Source organism: Calonectris borealis, chromosome W (genome assembly GCF_964195595.1).
Source record: "Calonectris borealis chromosome W, bCalBor7.hap1.2, whole genome shotgun sequence".
Lineage (NCBI taxonomy): Eukaryota > Metazoa > Chordata > Aves > Procellariiformes > Procellariidae > Calonectris > Calonectris borealis.
Window position 1 is genome coordinate 37,639,970 of NC_134351.1, and position 12,783 is coordinate 37,652,752.

At 46.3% G+C, this 12,783-nt stretch overlaps 1 protein-coding gene across 1 annotated transcript in view; it reads right to left on the reverse strand.

Moving 5' to 3' along the window:
* LOC142075034 (PDZ domain-containing protein 2-like) overlaps positions 1 to 12,783 on the reverse strand; it is a 115,482-nt gene that overhangs the window by 14,438 nt on the left and 88,261 nt on the right. Inside the window, 9 exon segments of the mRNA XM_075136031.1 lie at positions 1 to 344; positions 347 to 615; positions 4,197 to 4,739; positions 4,741 to 5,389; positions 7,445 to 7,589; positions 8,813 to 8,920; positions 8,922 to 9,604; positions 10,798 to 10,966; positions 11,728 to 11,831. Of these exon segments, the coding sequence (XP_074992132.1) occupies positions 1 to 344; positions 347 to 615; positions 4,197 to 4,739; positions 4,741 to 5,389; positions 7,445 to 7,589; positions 8,813 to 8,920; positions 8,922 to 9,604; positions 10,798 to 10,966; positions 11,728 to 11,831 (3,014 nt within the window).

The following is a 12,783-nucleotide window of genomic DNA, read 5'->3' on the forward strand; positions in this document are numbered from 1 at the left end:
TGTTTTCTTCCCCAGGAGTTTGGGGGACAGCTGTGGGGAAACAGAAGTCCTTTTCTGATCAGCCCCACTGACTTTGGTAGGATTAATGCCAGAAGAATCCGAATTTGCCTTTGCTTTGCTTTTGATGGTGAAGCCTTTTAGCTTTGGTCCTGCTTTGGCCTTCTGGTTATTTAAAAGGGTTTCCATTATACTTTTTCGTGCCGTTCCCTTAGGCTCCTGACAAGATTTTTTCTGTGAAGATGGGCTGTGCGGTACTGCAGCTCCTTTGCAGTAATTTGTGCCTGAGCTTTGGACTTTTCCATTTGAAGTCCTTCCTGAAGTCACAGAGTTAATTTTCTCATTTTTCCTGGCAAGTCATGAGTTATATTAGCCTTTGGATCTTTAGATCTAGTGGGAAAGGGAGACCTGAGTGATATTGCTCTTGGTGACGATGCATTCACATGATTGCTGTCTATTTTAGACAAGTTGGACAAACTGTTGGTTTCTTTCTTCACTAAGCAATAACTAACAGCATGATTACAGTCATCAACTGCTGTTTTGCTTTCAGATTTGGATCTCTGTTCATCATGATATCCTTCTTTCTCAAGCAAGTTGTTCTCCAAGCCATTGACATTGACAGAACAGATATGGGGCTCTGGAACTTGAGGGCCAGACAAACGAGGACGCAGATGAAGGCCCATCCAGGGGGTTGCCCGAGGCGAGGCAGGCAGCTCCACAAATTACGACTACCTCCGCTAAGAAAAAAAGGAGGGTAATTGTCATAGGTGATTCACCTTCTGAGGGGGACGGAGCGCCCAATTTGCCAGCCAGAACCATCCCACAGGGAAGTCTGCTGCCTCCCTGGGGCCCGGGTGAAGGACATTACTAGGAAACTCCCTAGTCTCGTGCAGGCCTCCGATTACTACCCACTACTGGTTATACAGGCTGGCAGTGAGGAGGTTGCAGAGAGAAGTCCCGAAGGGATCAAAAGGGACTTCAGGGCGCTGGGGCGACTGGTGGGAGGTTCGGGAGCACAGGTAGTGTTTTCCTCAATCCCTTTAGTGGCAGGGAGGAATACTGAAAGGAACAGGAAAACTCATTGGATCAACACGTGGCTTAGGGGCTGGTGCCATCGGCAGAATTTTGGCTTCTTTGACCACGGGGAGGTTTACACGGCACCGGGCCTGCTGGCGACGGACGGAGTTCAGCTGTCTCGCAGGGGGAAAAGGATTCTTGCGTATGAGTTGGCGGGGCTCATCGAGAGAGCTTTAAACTAGATTCGAAGGGGGAAGGGGATAAAACCAGGCTCTCTAGAGAAGAGCCTAGGGACGGCACACCAATGTCGGGGGAGAAATCGGCAGCCCAGCTGAAGTGCATCTACACCAATGCACGCAGCATGGGTGGCAAACAGGAGGAGCTGGAAGCCATTGTGCAGCGGGGTAGCTATGACTTAGTCGCCATCACGGAAACACGGTGGGATGAGTCGCACGATTGGAGTGCTGCAATGGAAGGCTATAAGCTCTTCAGAAGGGACAGGCGAGGAAGGAGAGGCGGTGGGGTAGCCCTGTTGTATGTTAGGGAGTGCTTCGACTGTCTAGAGCTCAATGGTAGCGATGACGAGGTCGAGTGCTTGTGGGTAAGGATGAGGGGGAAGGCCAACAAGGCAGATGTCCTGCTAGGAGTCTGTTATAGACCACCTAGCCAGGATGAGGAGGCAGACGAAATATTCTACCAGAGGCTCGCAGAAGACTCACAGTCGCCAGCCCTTGTTCTCGTGGGGGACTTCAACTTTCTGGACGTCTGCTGGAAATACCACACGGCAGAGAGGAAACAGCCGAGGAGGTTCCTGGAGTGTGTGGAGGATAACTTCCTGACACAGCTGGTAAGCGAGCCTACTAGGGGAGGTGCCTCGCTTGACCTGCTGTTCACAAACAGAGAAGGACTGGTGGGAGATGTGGTGGTCGGAGACCGGCTTGGGCTTAGCGACCATGAAATGGTAGCATTCTCAATACTTAGTGAAGTAAGGAGGGGGGCCAGCAAAACCGCTACCATGGACTTCCGGAGGGTGGACTTTGGCCTGCTCAAGACACTGGTCGAGAGGGTCCCTTGGGAGACAGTCCTGAAGGGCAAAGGGGTCCAGGAAGGCTGGACACTCTTCAAGAAGGAAGTCTTAAAGGCGCAGGAGCGGGCTGTCCCCATGTGCCGCAAGAACGGGTGGGGAAGACGACCGGCCTGGCTGAATAGGGAGCTCTGGCTGGGACTCAGGAAAAAAAGGAGAGTTTATCACATGTGGAAGAAGGGGCAGGCAACTCAAGAAGAGTACAGGGATCTCGTTAGGTCGTGCAGAGAGGAAATTAGAAAGGCAAAAGCCCAGCTAGAACTCAACCTGGCCACTGTCGTGAGAGACAACAAAAAATGCTTTTACAAGTATATTAATGACAAAAGGAGAGCCAAGGAGAATCTCCATCCTCTATTGGATGCGGGGGGGAACGTTGCCACTGAGGACGAGGATAAGGCTGAGGTACTCAACGCCTTCTTTACCTCAGTCTTCAGTAGTCAGAGCAGTTATCCTCAGGGTACTCAGCCCCCTGAGCAGGAAGACAAGAACAACGAGCAGGATAAACCCCCCATAATCCAAGAGGAAGCAGTTAATGACCTGCTACACCACCTGGACATTCACAAGTCTATGGGGCCGGATGGGATCCACCCGAAGGTACTGAGAGAGCTGGCGGAGGAGCTTGCCAAGCAACTCTCCATCATTTACCAGCAGTCCTGGTTAACAGGGGAGGTCCTGGACGACTGGAGGCTTGCCAATGTGACGCCCATCTACAAGAAGGGCCAGAAGGAGGATCCGGGGAACTACAGGCTGGTCAGCCTGACCTCGGTGCGGGGGAAGATCATGGAGCGGTTCATTTTGAGAGCGCTCACGAGCCATGTCCGGGACAACCAGGGGATCAGGCCCAGCCAGCACGGGTTCATGGAAGGCAGGTCCTGCTTGACCAACCTGATCTCCTTCTATGACCAGGTGACCCGCCTAGTGGATGAGGGAAAGGCTGTGGATGTGGTCTACCTGGACTTCAGTAAAGCCTTTGACACTGTCTCCCACGGCATTCTCCTAGAGAAGCTGGCGGCTCACGGCCTAGACAGGTACACTCTTTGCTGGGTAAAAAACTGGCTGGACGGCCGAGCCCAGAGAGTTGTGGTTAACGGAGTTAAATCCAGTTGGTGGCCGGTCACGAGCGGTGTTCCCCAGGGCTCAGTACTGGGGCCGGTCCTGTTCAATATCTTTATCAATGATCTGGATGAGGGGATCGAGTGCACCCTCAGTAAGTTTGCAGACGACACCAAGTTGGGCGGGAGTGTTGATCTGCTCGAGGGTAGGAAGGCTCTGCAGAGGGACCTGGACAGGCTGGATCGATGGGCCGAGGCCAACTGTATGAGGTTCAAAAAGGCCAAGTGCCGGGTCCTGCACTTGGGCCACAACAACCCCAGGCAACGCTACAGGCTTGGGGAAGAGTGGCTGGAAAGCTTCCCAGAGGAAAAGGACCTTGGGGGTGCTGATTGACAGCCGGCTGAACATGAGCCGGCAGTGTGCTCAGATGGCCAAGAAGGCCAACGGCATCCTGGCCTGTATTAGAAATAGCGTGGCCAGCAGGACTAGGGAGGTGATCGTGCCCCTGTACTCGGCACTGGTGAGGCCGCACCTCGAATACTGTGTTCTGTTTTGGGCCCCTCACTACAAGAAGGACATGGAGGTGCTGGAGCGTGTCCAGAGAAGGGCAACGAAGCTGGTGAAGGGCCTGGAGCACAAGTCTTATGAGGAGCGGCTGAGGGAACTGGGACTGTTTAGTCTGGAGAAGAGGAGGCTGAGGGGAGACCTCATCGCGCTCTACAACTACCTGAAAGGAGGTTGTAGCGAGGTGGGTGTTGGTCTCTTCTGCCAAGTAACTAGCGATAGGACGAGAGGAAATGACCTCAAGTTGCGCCAAGGGAGGTTTAGATTGGACATTAGGAGAAATTTCTTTACTGAAAGAGTGGTCAGGCCTTGGAACAGGCTGCCCAGGGAAGTGGTGGAGTCACCATCCCTGGAGGTATTTAAAAGACGTGTAGATGAGGCGCTTAGGGACATGGTGTAGTGGGCATGGTGTGTTGGGTTGACGGTTGGACACGATCTTAGAGGTCTTTTCCAACCTTAATGATTCTATGATACTATGATTCTAGCAGAGCAAAAGCTTATCTTTTTGCAGTGCAGAGACCCTTCCTCTTCGATGGATTCACAGCATTTCATATGTACGTTACTGTTCCCCAAATCCATCTGTTCTATACTTAAGGCACCATTGTTACGGAAAGAGTAAACTTCAGGGATACTGACTGAATTCTTTAGGATGTCTTTTTCTGGCAGGAAAACTGAGGAAGGAGAACACAAGGATGCAGAGGACACATCTGAACACTGAGAGAGACCACCATGATCTTCCAAGCTTAGTTTGTTGATGCTCATCTCCAGTGACCCACACATTGCACAGCCCTCAGTTTGCAAAACTTTGCTGCCATAAGGGTGCAGTGGGGACAGAGAGGATGAGCTTGTCACAGATGTGAGATGCTGCTCATGTGCGGGCTTTTGCAGTTCATCGTTCACGCAACAGATCTCAGTTTGCTCCTCATCCAACTCCATTACAATACAGACTGCAGGGGCATTAGCAGCATCACACGGCCCAAGCAACACATCACTAGCACTATCAAAGGTTTCCGTGACAGACTGCGTCCAAGTGAGAATCCTCCGCAGCCCCATACATAGACTTTGGAAACGGGTCACTTCTCTTACCTTCCAGAGAGTTTGCTGCAGGCAACTCATCCTCGCTTAAACTGCTAAAATTCCTAGAATAGTTATTTAAAGAGTTTTTATTCACAGTAAAAAATTTGCCTGTGTTAATGGAGTCCAACACAGACAGCCCCAAAACTCCCTGTGCATTTGCTGCACAATTCATAGATTTTTCCAGCAGCTCCTCCTTCGCTGGCTGTGGCTCAGAACCAGGACAGCCTTCGTCAGTCCCACAGCAGCACATCGTGGTGTACTCATCTTGGAGGAGGCTTTCTGCTCGCGATGGAGTGTGCGAAGCCCTGCTCTCGGGAGCACCCATTTGGCTGAGCAAGTCATCGATATCAGTGACAGGGATGGCAGCGCTGTCCTTGGCGCAGCTGCTTTTCATGGTACCTCTTTGCACATCTTTGCTTGTGGCATCAGGTGGCAGTGGTGTTCTCTCCACCGCACAGCCGCCACCAGCATTTTGCAAACCTGCTCCTCGTTTCCCAGCACTTGGTTCTTCCTCAGTTGTGACGATGCTCTTGACATCGGCCTGATTTTGACTGTCTACCCCTGGCAACAGGATGAGGTTTGTAAATCTGCTGATAGCTGCATCATGATAAAAATAAAATAAAATAAAATAAAATAAAATAAAAAGTAAAATCCTGTCAGATATGGGAAGTGATACACAAAAAAACAGGTTTTATTACAAAAATAGACACCCACGTATTCAGACAACATGTTTTCCTTTTGCTCTGCACTCCTCCTCTTCTGTAATGATGTTTACAACAACTCAAATTAATCATAACCCTGTGTATTTGAGTAGCACACAGGAGGGAGCAATCCACTTATCCAGGGTGAGTAGTCATGATCTGTTTAATTCTCATCTTTGAAATTTCAGCAGTCAAGCAGCCAACTACCAAAGTGTCAGTGTGCAGTAAGTCAGGCTGAGCAGTACTATTTCTAATTACTTGTTTGATCGAAGATGTCTCCAGTAGATTGCAGAGAGTACACAAAGCCCTGGCATAGCAAAGGTGAACAGATAACACAGTGACAAGCTGTGCATAAATAACTTAACTTTGATCCTCTCAGCACTTCTGCAGGTGTTTAATGTGACATGCGTGGGTGATGTTATACACGCATTAAGCATATGGGCTTTACAGGATTTCCACGGCACAGACCTTTCCTCGCTTACAATACATGTTTAACCCACTCTTGGACAACACACTGAGCTCCCTGTCACTGCTGCACTCCAATACATTCCAGCTCACCCATTTCTCCAGCTCTTCAGTTTTCAGCACTTCACCCTAAGCATCTGCTTGCACCTTTCTACACTGCTTCTGGGACGCTCATCCCCATCCAAGCTGCTTTCCAGAGGCCAGTTACTACCAGATGAAGCCCAGAAAGTGCATGGAGAAGGAGAGGTATATCACAGAGTCAGCATCCTTTCCTGCTTATTCAAACATGCCAGCACGTCTCTCTAATCCTTGCACAAACCTGCAGGATTATCCACACCACTTAACTTAGGTACCCACGTTAAGAAGTGCAGGTTCCTCCTGGAGTCAACAAAGGGGAAGACATCTCAGAAGAGCAATTTGAAGCAGCCAGGTTAGGATTTGAAGTACTGCCCTGCTTCAGCGTGCTGGATCACACACTGAAGATACCCTCTTCTCTGCCAGTGGGGCAGGGAGAGGAAAAAGGGAAAGCAGAAGAGTTGCCTGATAAAGGAGTGGCAATGTGCCCCTACCCAATGCTATTATTCTGCAAAAGCCACAGCAATCTAAGGAAACAAGAACAGGACTCCCTGCCAAGCCAGGAATTCCTTAAAGAACAACTGGAATTGAAGCATCTGGAAGCAATTTAGGCTCCCAGGTATTAACAGGTACACGAAGAAGATCATAAGCTAAAACGAAGCAAAATATTATGTTCTTCCTGAATTTGAAAAGTATGCTTTTCTTTTTCAAACACTCATTTCCACACCACATAATTTGTACAGTCTATGGAGATGCATATATTGCTGTAGCAGCATAAATCAACCCTGAGCAGAAACTAAGAAGATATCAAATGTTTCAATTCAAACTAGAAAACTTTTCATAAGAAACATGCAAATAAACATTTTGATAAGATTCTAGTTATCTTTTCCGTTTCATCTTTCTGCACATTAGAGAATTCTGACGCATGAAAGGGAAAGAAAGAAAAAAGGGTTTTATTATCTTATTGTCCATTCACAAAAACACTACTTAAACTTCAGCTTTTAAAAGAGACCGATGTGATTATAAAGGGTCAATATATTTACTGAACAGGCACAGCAGTAAAACGGGTTGTCAGGACAGGGTCACTACCAAGTTAGCTCCAGGTCTGCATGAAATGACTCAGACCTCTGCAAATGTTGGCAGGAGGGACATACTATAAATGGGAGCTTTGAACACTTCACACAGGAGTAGGTTTGCTCCCCTCATCGTCGTGCTAGGGAGGACCCTGAAGCCTGGTTTGGTGATTAAGTGCTTTGCCTGGCTCACCAATGCAGACACAATGTACCCCCTGTTTTTTCTCTGAATCGACGTGGGAAGCTGGGGCAGCAGAAGATCAGACCCAGCTGATCCAAGGGAGTGTTCTTCACTGGTATTCAGAATAAATGGTATGAAAGCAAAACTACTCTCTCGCCTGATGCTGCTTTCTGGATCTCCAGGGTTACGGATGTGGGAAGACACTGCATAAGCAAGCAGATTTCCTCGTATGTCACCTTACTGACTGGGATACTGTTGATGGTGGTAATTTCATCTCCTACAGCCATCTTGCCCATTGATCCCTGATGCAATGACAGATCCAAGGGAATTATAAATACACCTCAGAAGCCCTGCCACAGGGGCAAAGATTGCAGGGAAGCAATTAATGGCTTATGAGCAACATTCCCTATTTCATATCACTGCAGAGCACAGGTACTGCTGCTGTCAGTTTGCCAACACGTAAATAAAGAGCAGACTGTGCTTTTGCCAGGAGAGGAATTAATGATCAATCTCAAACAGGAAGGTCAAAAGAGCTGCTGGGTTCTCTGAGAGATCAGTATCAGGACAGAGGACATATAGCCCTCTTCATTTAAATGAATTGGGATAGATCAGCCCTAGTTTCTTCAGGACTGGAACACTGTCTATCATTTTTGCATTTCATGTATGAATTATATCCCTGGTCACAACCTCCCATTGGATCAATTGGACTCTCCTAAATAACTAAATTGGACAGGGACTGAGCTCTTCAGGTAAAAGCCTAAATATGTTTCTAAACACTGCACAATAAGTCAGAGAAAGAGGCAGGAACAGAACCCAAATCCCCAGCTCTCACAGCCCAATTCAAACTGCTACGACATATCCCCTCTTACCCTAGTGGCCCCTAACTAGATTAAAACTGCTACATCCAGTTTTGTACACCAGAGTATCTTCCTTCCTCTGTCTGCACCTTTGCATCTAGGTCAGCAATTCCACACCCAGCACGAAGCAAGTATTCACACTAGTATGTGCACGTAAGAGATGCAGAAGTGCAATGCGTTACTGGTACTACCATGCTGCTTGGCAACCCTGGCCAGCACCTAAGGCCTCCTGGTACCAGATTTGTGTAATACAGGAATGCATGCATATAAAATAATAGAGAGGGATTTAAAACACACATTCTAAGTTGCAACATAGCTCCTCTCTTAATAAGCATTTTTACCACCAGGATTTATTTTGTCTTTGCTTCTGGTAAAAAGAAAGGAAACAGAAGAATAGTATTCCCTCAAAACTGTAACTGTGAGTGTGGATGAGTCCATCTCAGTAGATCTGCCTCTTGACTTTCTCAGTTTTGAATCAGCCAGAGTGCACTTTGAATCGGAAACGTTTCATTTAACAGCAGCTTCAGAACAATATGGGGCGAGATGTTTTGCCCAGCAGAGACAAACATCTCCCTTGCACTTACTCTCAACAGATCACTTGCTTAATAATAATCATCTCTGCAAAGAGAAAGCGAATCACAACAAGACAACCCAAATTAAAAAATTACTATTTCTGCTGCTCCACCTGGCCGCAGCCCTGTGACAACAACCTTTAAGGGCATGGCCTGGATTTCCAAATCCAGGCCAAATGACTCATGCTCATTGCGAACCAGACTTGACTATTTCACCCTGGCCCTGCCTGGCCCCATCTGGTGCTTCACACTTCTTGCTGTGAGGGAGCGTCCTTGCAACAGGCTTGTTATAAGAGCCATGCTCCTCAGTCCTCTGTCTCTGAAGGCTTTGGCACTCAGTGCTCATCATGCTTTTCACTCTCGTGACTGCTCTGTGCTCAAGTTTTGGCGATCTTTTAGATTCAAGTTGTGCTTCCCAGAGCTCCTTCAAACTCAGGCTGCTGAGACGAACTTCATGCACACTTGAGTAATCAAACGCTATGATGGGGAAGAAAGGAAAGTCAATTTGCTCCAGCGTGCTGTCTGCAGACTCCACAGAGTTGCTGAAGACAGGGGAAGACATCTCTGTGCCAATATATCTAGGTGACTTGCTGTCCTGGCTCTCATCATCGATTTCTACGGATGAGGTTGTAATGACAATGCCAGCGTCCTCCTGGCTCTTGGCCCTCTGGCTTCTTTGCAAATGGGAACTTTTGTCATCATCACTAACATCACCATTGTAGAAAACAACCCTCCTCTGTCGATGAAAGGGTCTGCGTGCAGATTTGGGGCTGTCACTGAGGATGCCGGGTCAGACAGACTCCACGTGCTTGTTGTGAAGGCCGGACGATCTCCCACTAGTTGGAGAAGCCAGACCATTTGCTTTTGCCACTCCTGCTTGTCTAGCAGCTAGAAAAAAACAAAAATTTATATTTTAATTGCATTTATGGGTGATTTTTAATATCATGCATCTGACTGCAGCAGAGGACATGTGGCTCCATTTGTAAGGGAAGCTTAACCTCTCCTCACAAAGCAAAAAGCAAGTTTTTCATGTCCTCCCTCTAACTACAGTAAACAGCAAGAGGGGCGGCAGATAGCTCCACAATTTATGGGTAATTCATGAAATCAGTTCATGGCACATCTGGTTCTATTTTCAGCTTATTTCTAAATTATGACTATGACCTAAAGAAGAAAGGGATGCAAATTCACATGTGTATTTTACTTTAAACAATAGAATTTCTTTCACATCTTGCTTAATTCTACGTTCAGGACTGCCTGCATCAATTTACAGTGAGTGAGAAATGCTTTCCTGAACAAAGACACAAGCACATAACAATCAGTTTCAAATTAAAGACTAATAAGCCCGAGAACCCTTTCCACATCCTTCTTAGAAAGAACTGCATCTTATTTTGTAGAAAGTTTTTTTCTTTTGCTTTGTTTTGTGTTTTTTTTTAAACATAAAAATGCTTTTCAGCATTAAATAATGAATTTCCAGAGAAAAATAAGCTGTAGACAAAGACATTGCTCGAGAAGCACAGGAAAGGGAGAACAAATGTAATATCCTTTGAATTTGAAATCAGGTTGTCCTGGTTTTGGCTGGGATAGAGTTAAATTTCTTCAGTCAGTAAGGAAATGTAAGATTCTTTCGTCAATTACTAGAGAAAGATACATATGCAAAATATTTGATGTCAAATTGAACATTTGATTGTTTTTACACTGCTATATGTGACATTTTGAAATTGTGTATTTGAGATCGCTATTAACACTTTCATTTAAATGTAATCAATCAAATGATCATCAGTCATTTGAAGAAAAACCTGCAGTGTTGTCAATCTAGTTTCTGCAAAACCAATCAAATAAAGTCATTTTCACATAATCAGAGCAGCAATTTGGACAAACTACCATGGAAATAGGCATATATGTGTGGTGTTGTAAATCCTTTCCATCTTCCAGAATTTCATATGATCGGAACTGGCTTGCACTACATCACCAGGCATTTCTTACCAGCACAGGAATCACCGTAAGCTCTCCTGTAAAGCAAACCAGTGCTCAGTGACTCTCCTCCCATTAGCCAAATGACCAGACACATTTCCGTTGCTTACTCAGGTTATCAGAAAGAAGAGAGCCATCATCCAACAAACTGTTTCTGTTCTTCTGATGGAGCTGCTCTTCGTCGCAGGAGCCGGTTACAGCATCAGAAAACAGGAGCTGGCTTGTACCATCGTATGAGAAGTACTGGGAAAGCTCTGCCTCGGAGCTGACAGATCCCTGCTGAAAAGAAGTGAGCCTGGTGACCGGCCGTCATTGATGCTTAAAGCCCCTGTTTGCATGCAAGCACCACAAACTCCACTCATTGCCCTTGTCAATAAAGGAAGCCTAAAGCCAGTTTTTAAAATAGAGGACTTTTCAGTATATTGAGAGCCAAACTGTCAAACTTGGATGGCTGAAATGCAGCACATCAATACATTTTTAGCCAGTATACTAAATAAAAAAAGATTCTAAATCTCACTACTTTGCAGATGTGGTTCAACACAGAAACCAGGGATGAAACCATACACTTGTGTAATTCCCTTTATACACCTTCTGCACTGAGAGAAGGGAAGGGTTTGTACCTCTGGACACAGTTTGTATGGCTTCTTTGGCTTTCCCAGGAAAACCAGAGACTTTTCCACTGCAATGGCTATATAGAGAGACCAAGCACTCAGCCTTCTGCTCACAGGCTCAGGTCTCTCCTGCTAACTTCATCTCTGTGTCCCACAGAGCAGGGGTGCCTTCGAGGTGGCAGGAAGCGGGAGCCCACAGCTTTCTCTGCCATGCTCTGTTCATCCCGAAGGCTACGGCCACACAGACAAACAGGAGCTTGCTGCTGTCACGATTTAAACGTGTGACATAAGAAACAAACCCTTTTATGGAACCCATGTAACAGGGAAGGAGCATAGAGGTTTGGTTTTTGAAGTCCTTGATCAAGTAAGAGCTTCAGTAAAAGCTGAATTTGAAGCAGACGCTGTTTTTATTGCATCTAATCTTTTTACCCAGCTTTCTGGCTCCAGGAAGCGTTTCATAGTCCAGCTGAGGGGAGATGAGGTCTCTCCTTGTTTGGCCTTCACACTAGGAGACGGGCTTTTTTGTACAGCTCCTGTTAAACACAGCTTAGTTAGATGCCAAAAATTAAGTTCCATATATCCAAACAAGCTCCTCATTCATCATCTGAGCTGGGGGCTGCATTTAATCCCACTTATTATCTGAATTGCTTTCATAAAGTGAGATTTATTTAACATTTCACAAGCTCTCCCTCAGATCAGGTAAAACATTATCACAGAAACACGTTATGCCAGCCAGGCCCAGGACAGAACTATGAACAAGAGATGAGCAGGAGACTTTCTTCCTCACCCGCTGGAGCATGCTGCTGACTAGGTGCAACCTCGAAAAACAAATTAGCAGCCACTGGAAAGGTCTACTTCAAAAAAGGTCTTAGCTGACACAGATATAAAAAGGATAATTACAAATCTAACATTTCTGTCTAAAAATCACCTTACTAGTCACTCTGCCATTGCCAAGAGTTTTCTTTTATCTGTAAGATTTTAGCAAGTGCTAAGTCTGGAGTTCAAAAACATCAGACAAATGCCAGAGCACATATTTTGACATGACCACAAAGATTAAAATAGAGTTAAAACATACAGTCCAGTATGCAATATATGGATTTTTTCAAATGGATACACCAATACTTTCTCTCTCTCTCTTTTTTTTTTTTTTTTCTTTCCATCTACATGGATAAGCATACACAGATGGAGTAGATTCCTCCTGCCCTTTCCCTACCAGGACATTCTCCTTCCCGTTCATCCTGAATAGAAGATAGAGCAACCACCTCTTGGCACCCCTACTTTCAGATCACAGCGGCCAAGTGAAACCCAAAGCAAGTAACATGAGCTATAGAGTTGATCCATCTGAACTGGATGTTTTTGCTAAAATTTCTGCAGTGGACAGAGTGATTACATCCCCCGAACAGTTCAGCTGTTTTGAGGGCCCTCAAAATATTGATGTTGGGGAACCCAAGAGCATGTCCTTAAACCTTCCCGCATCTGGAAAAG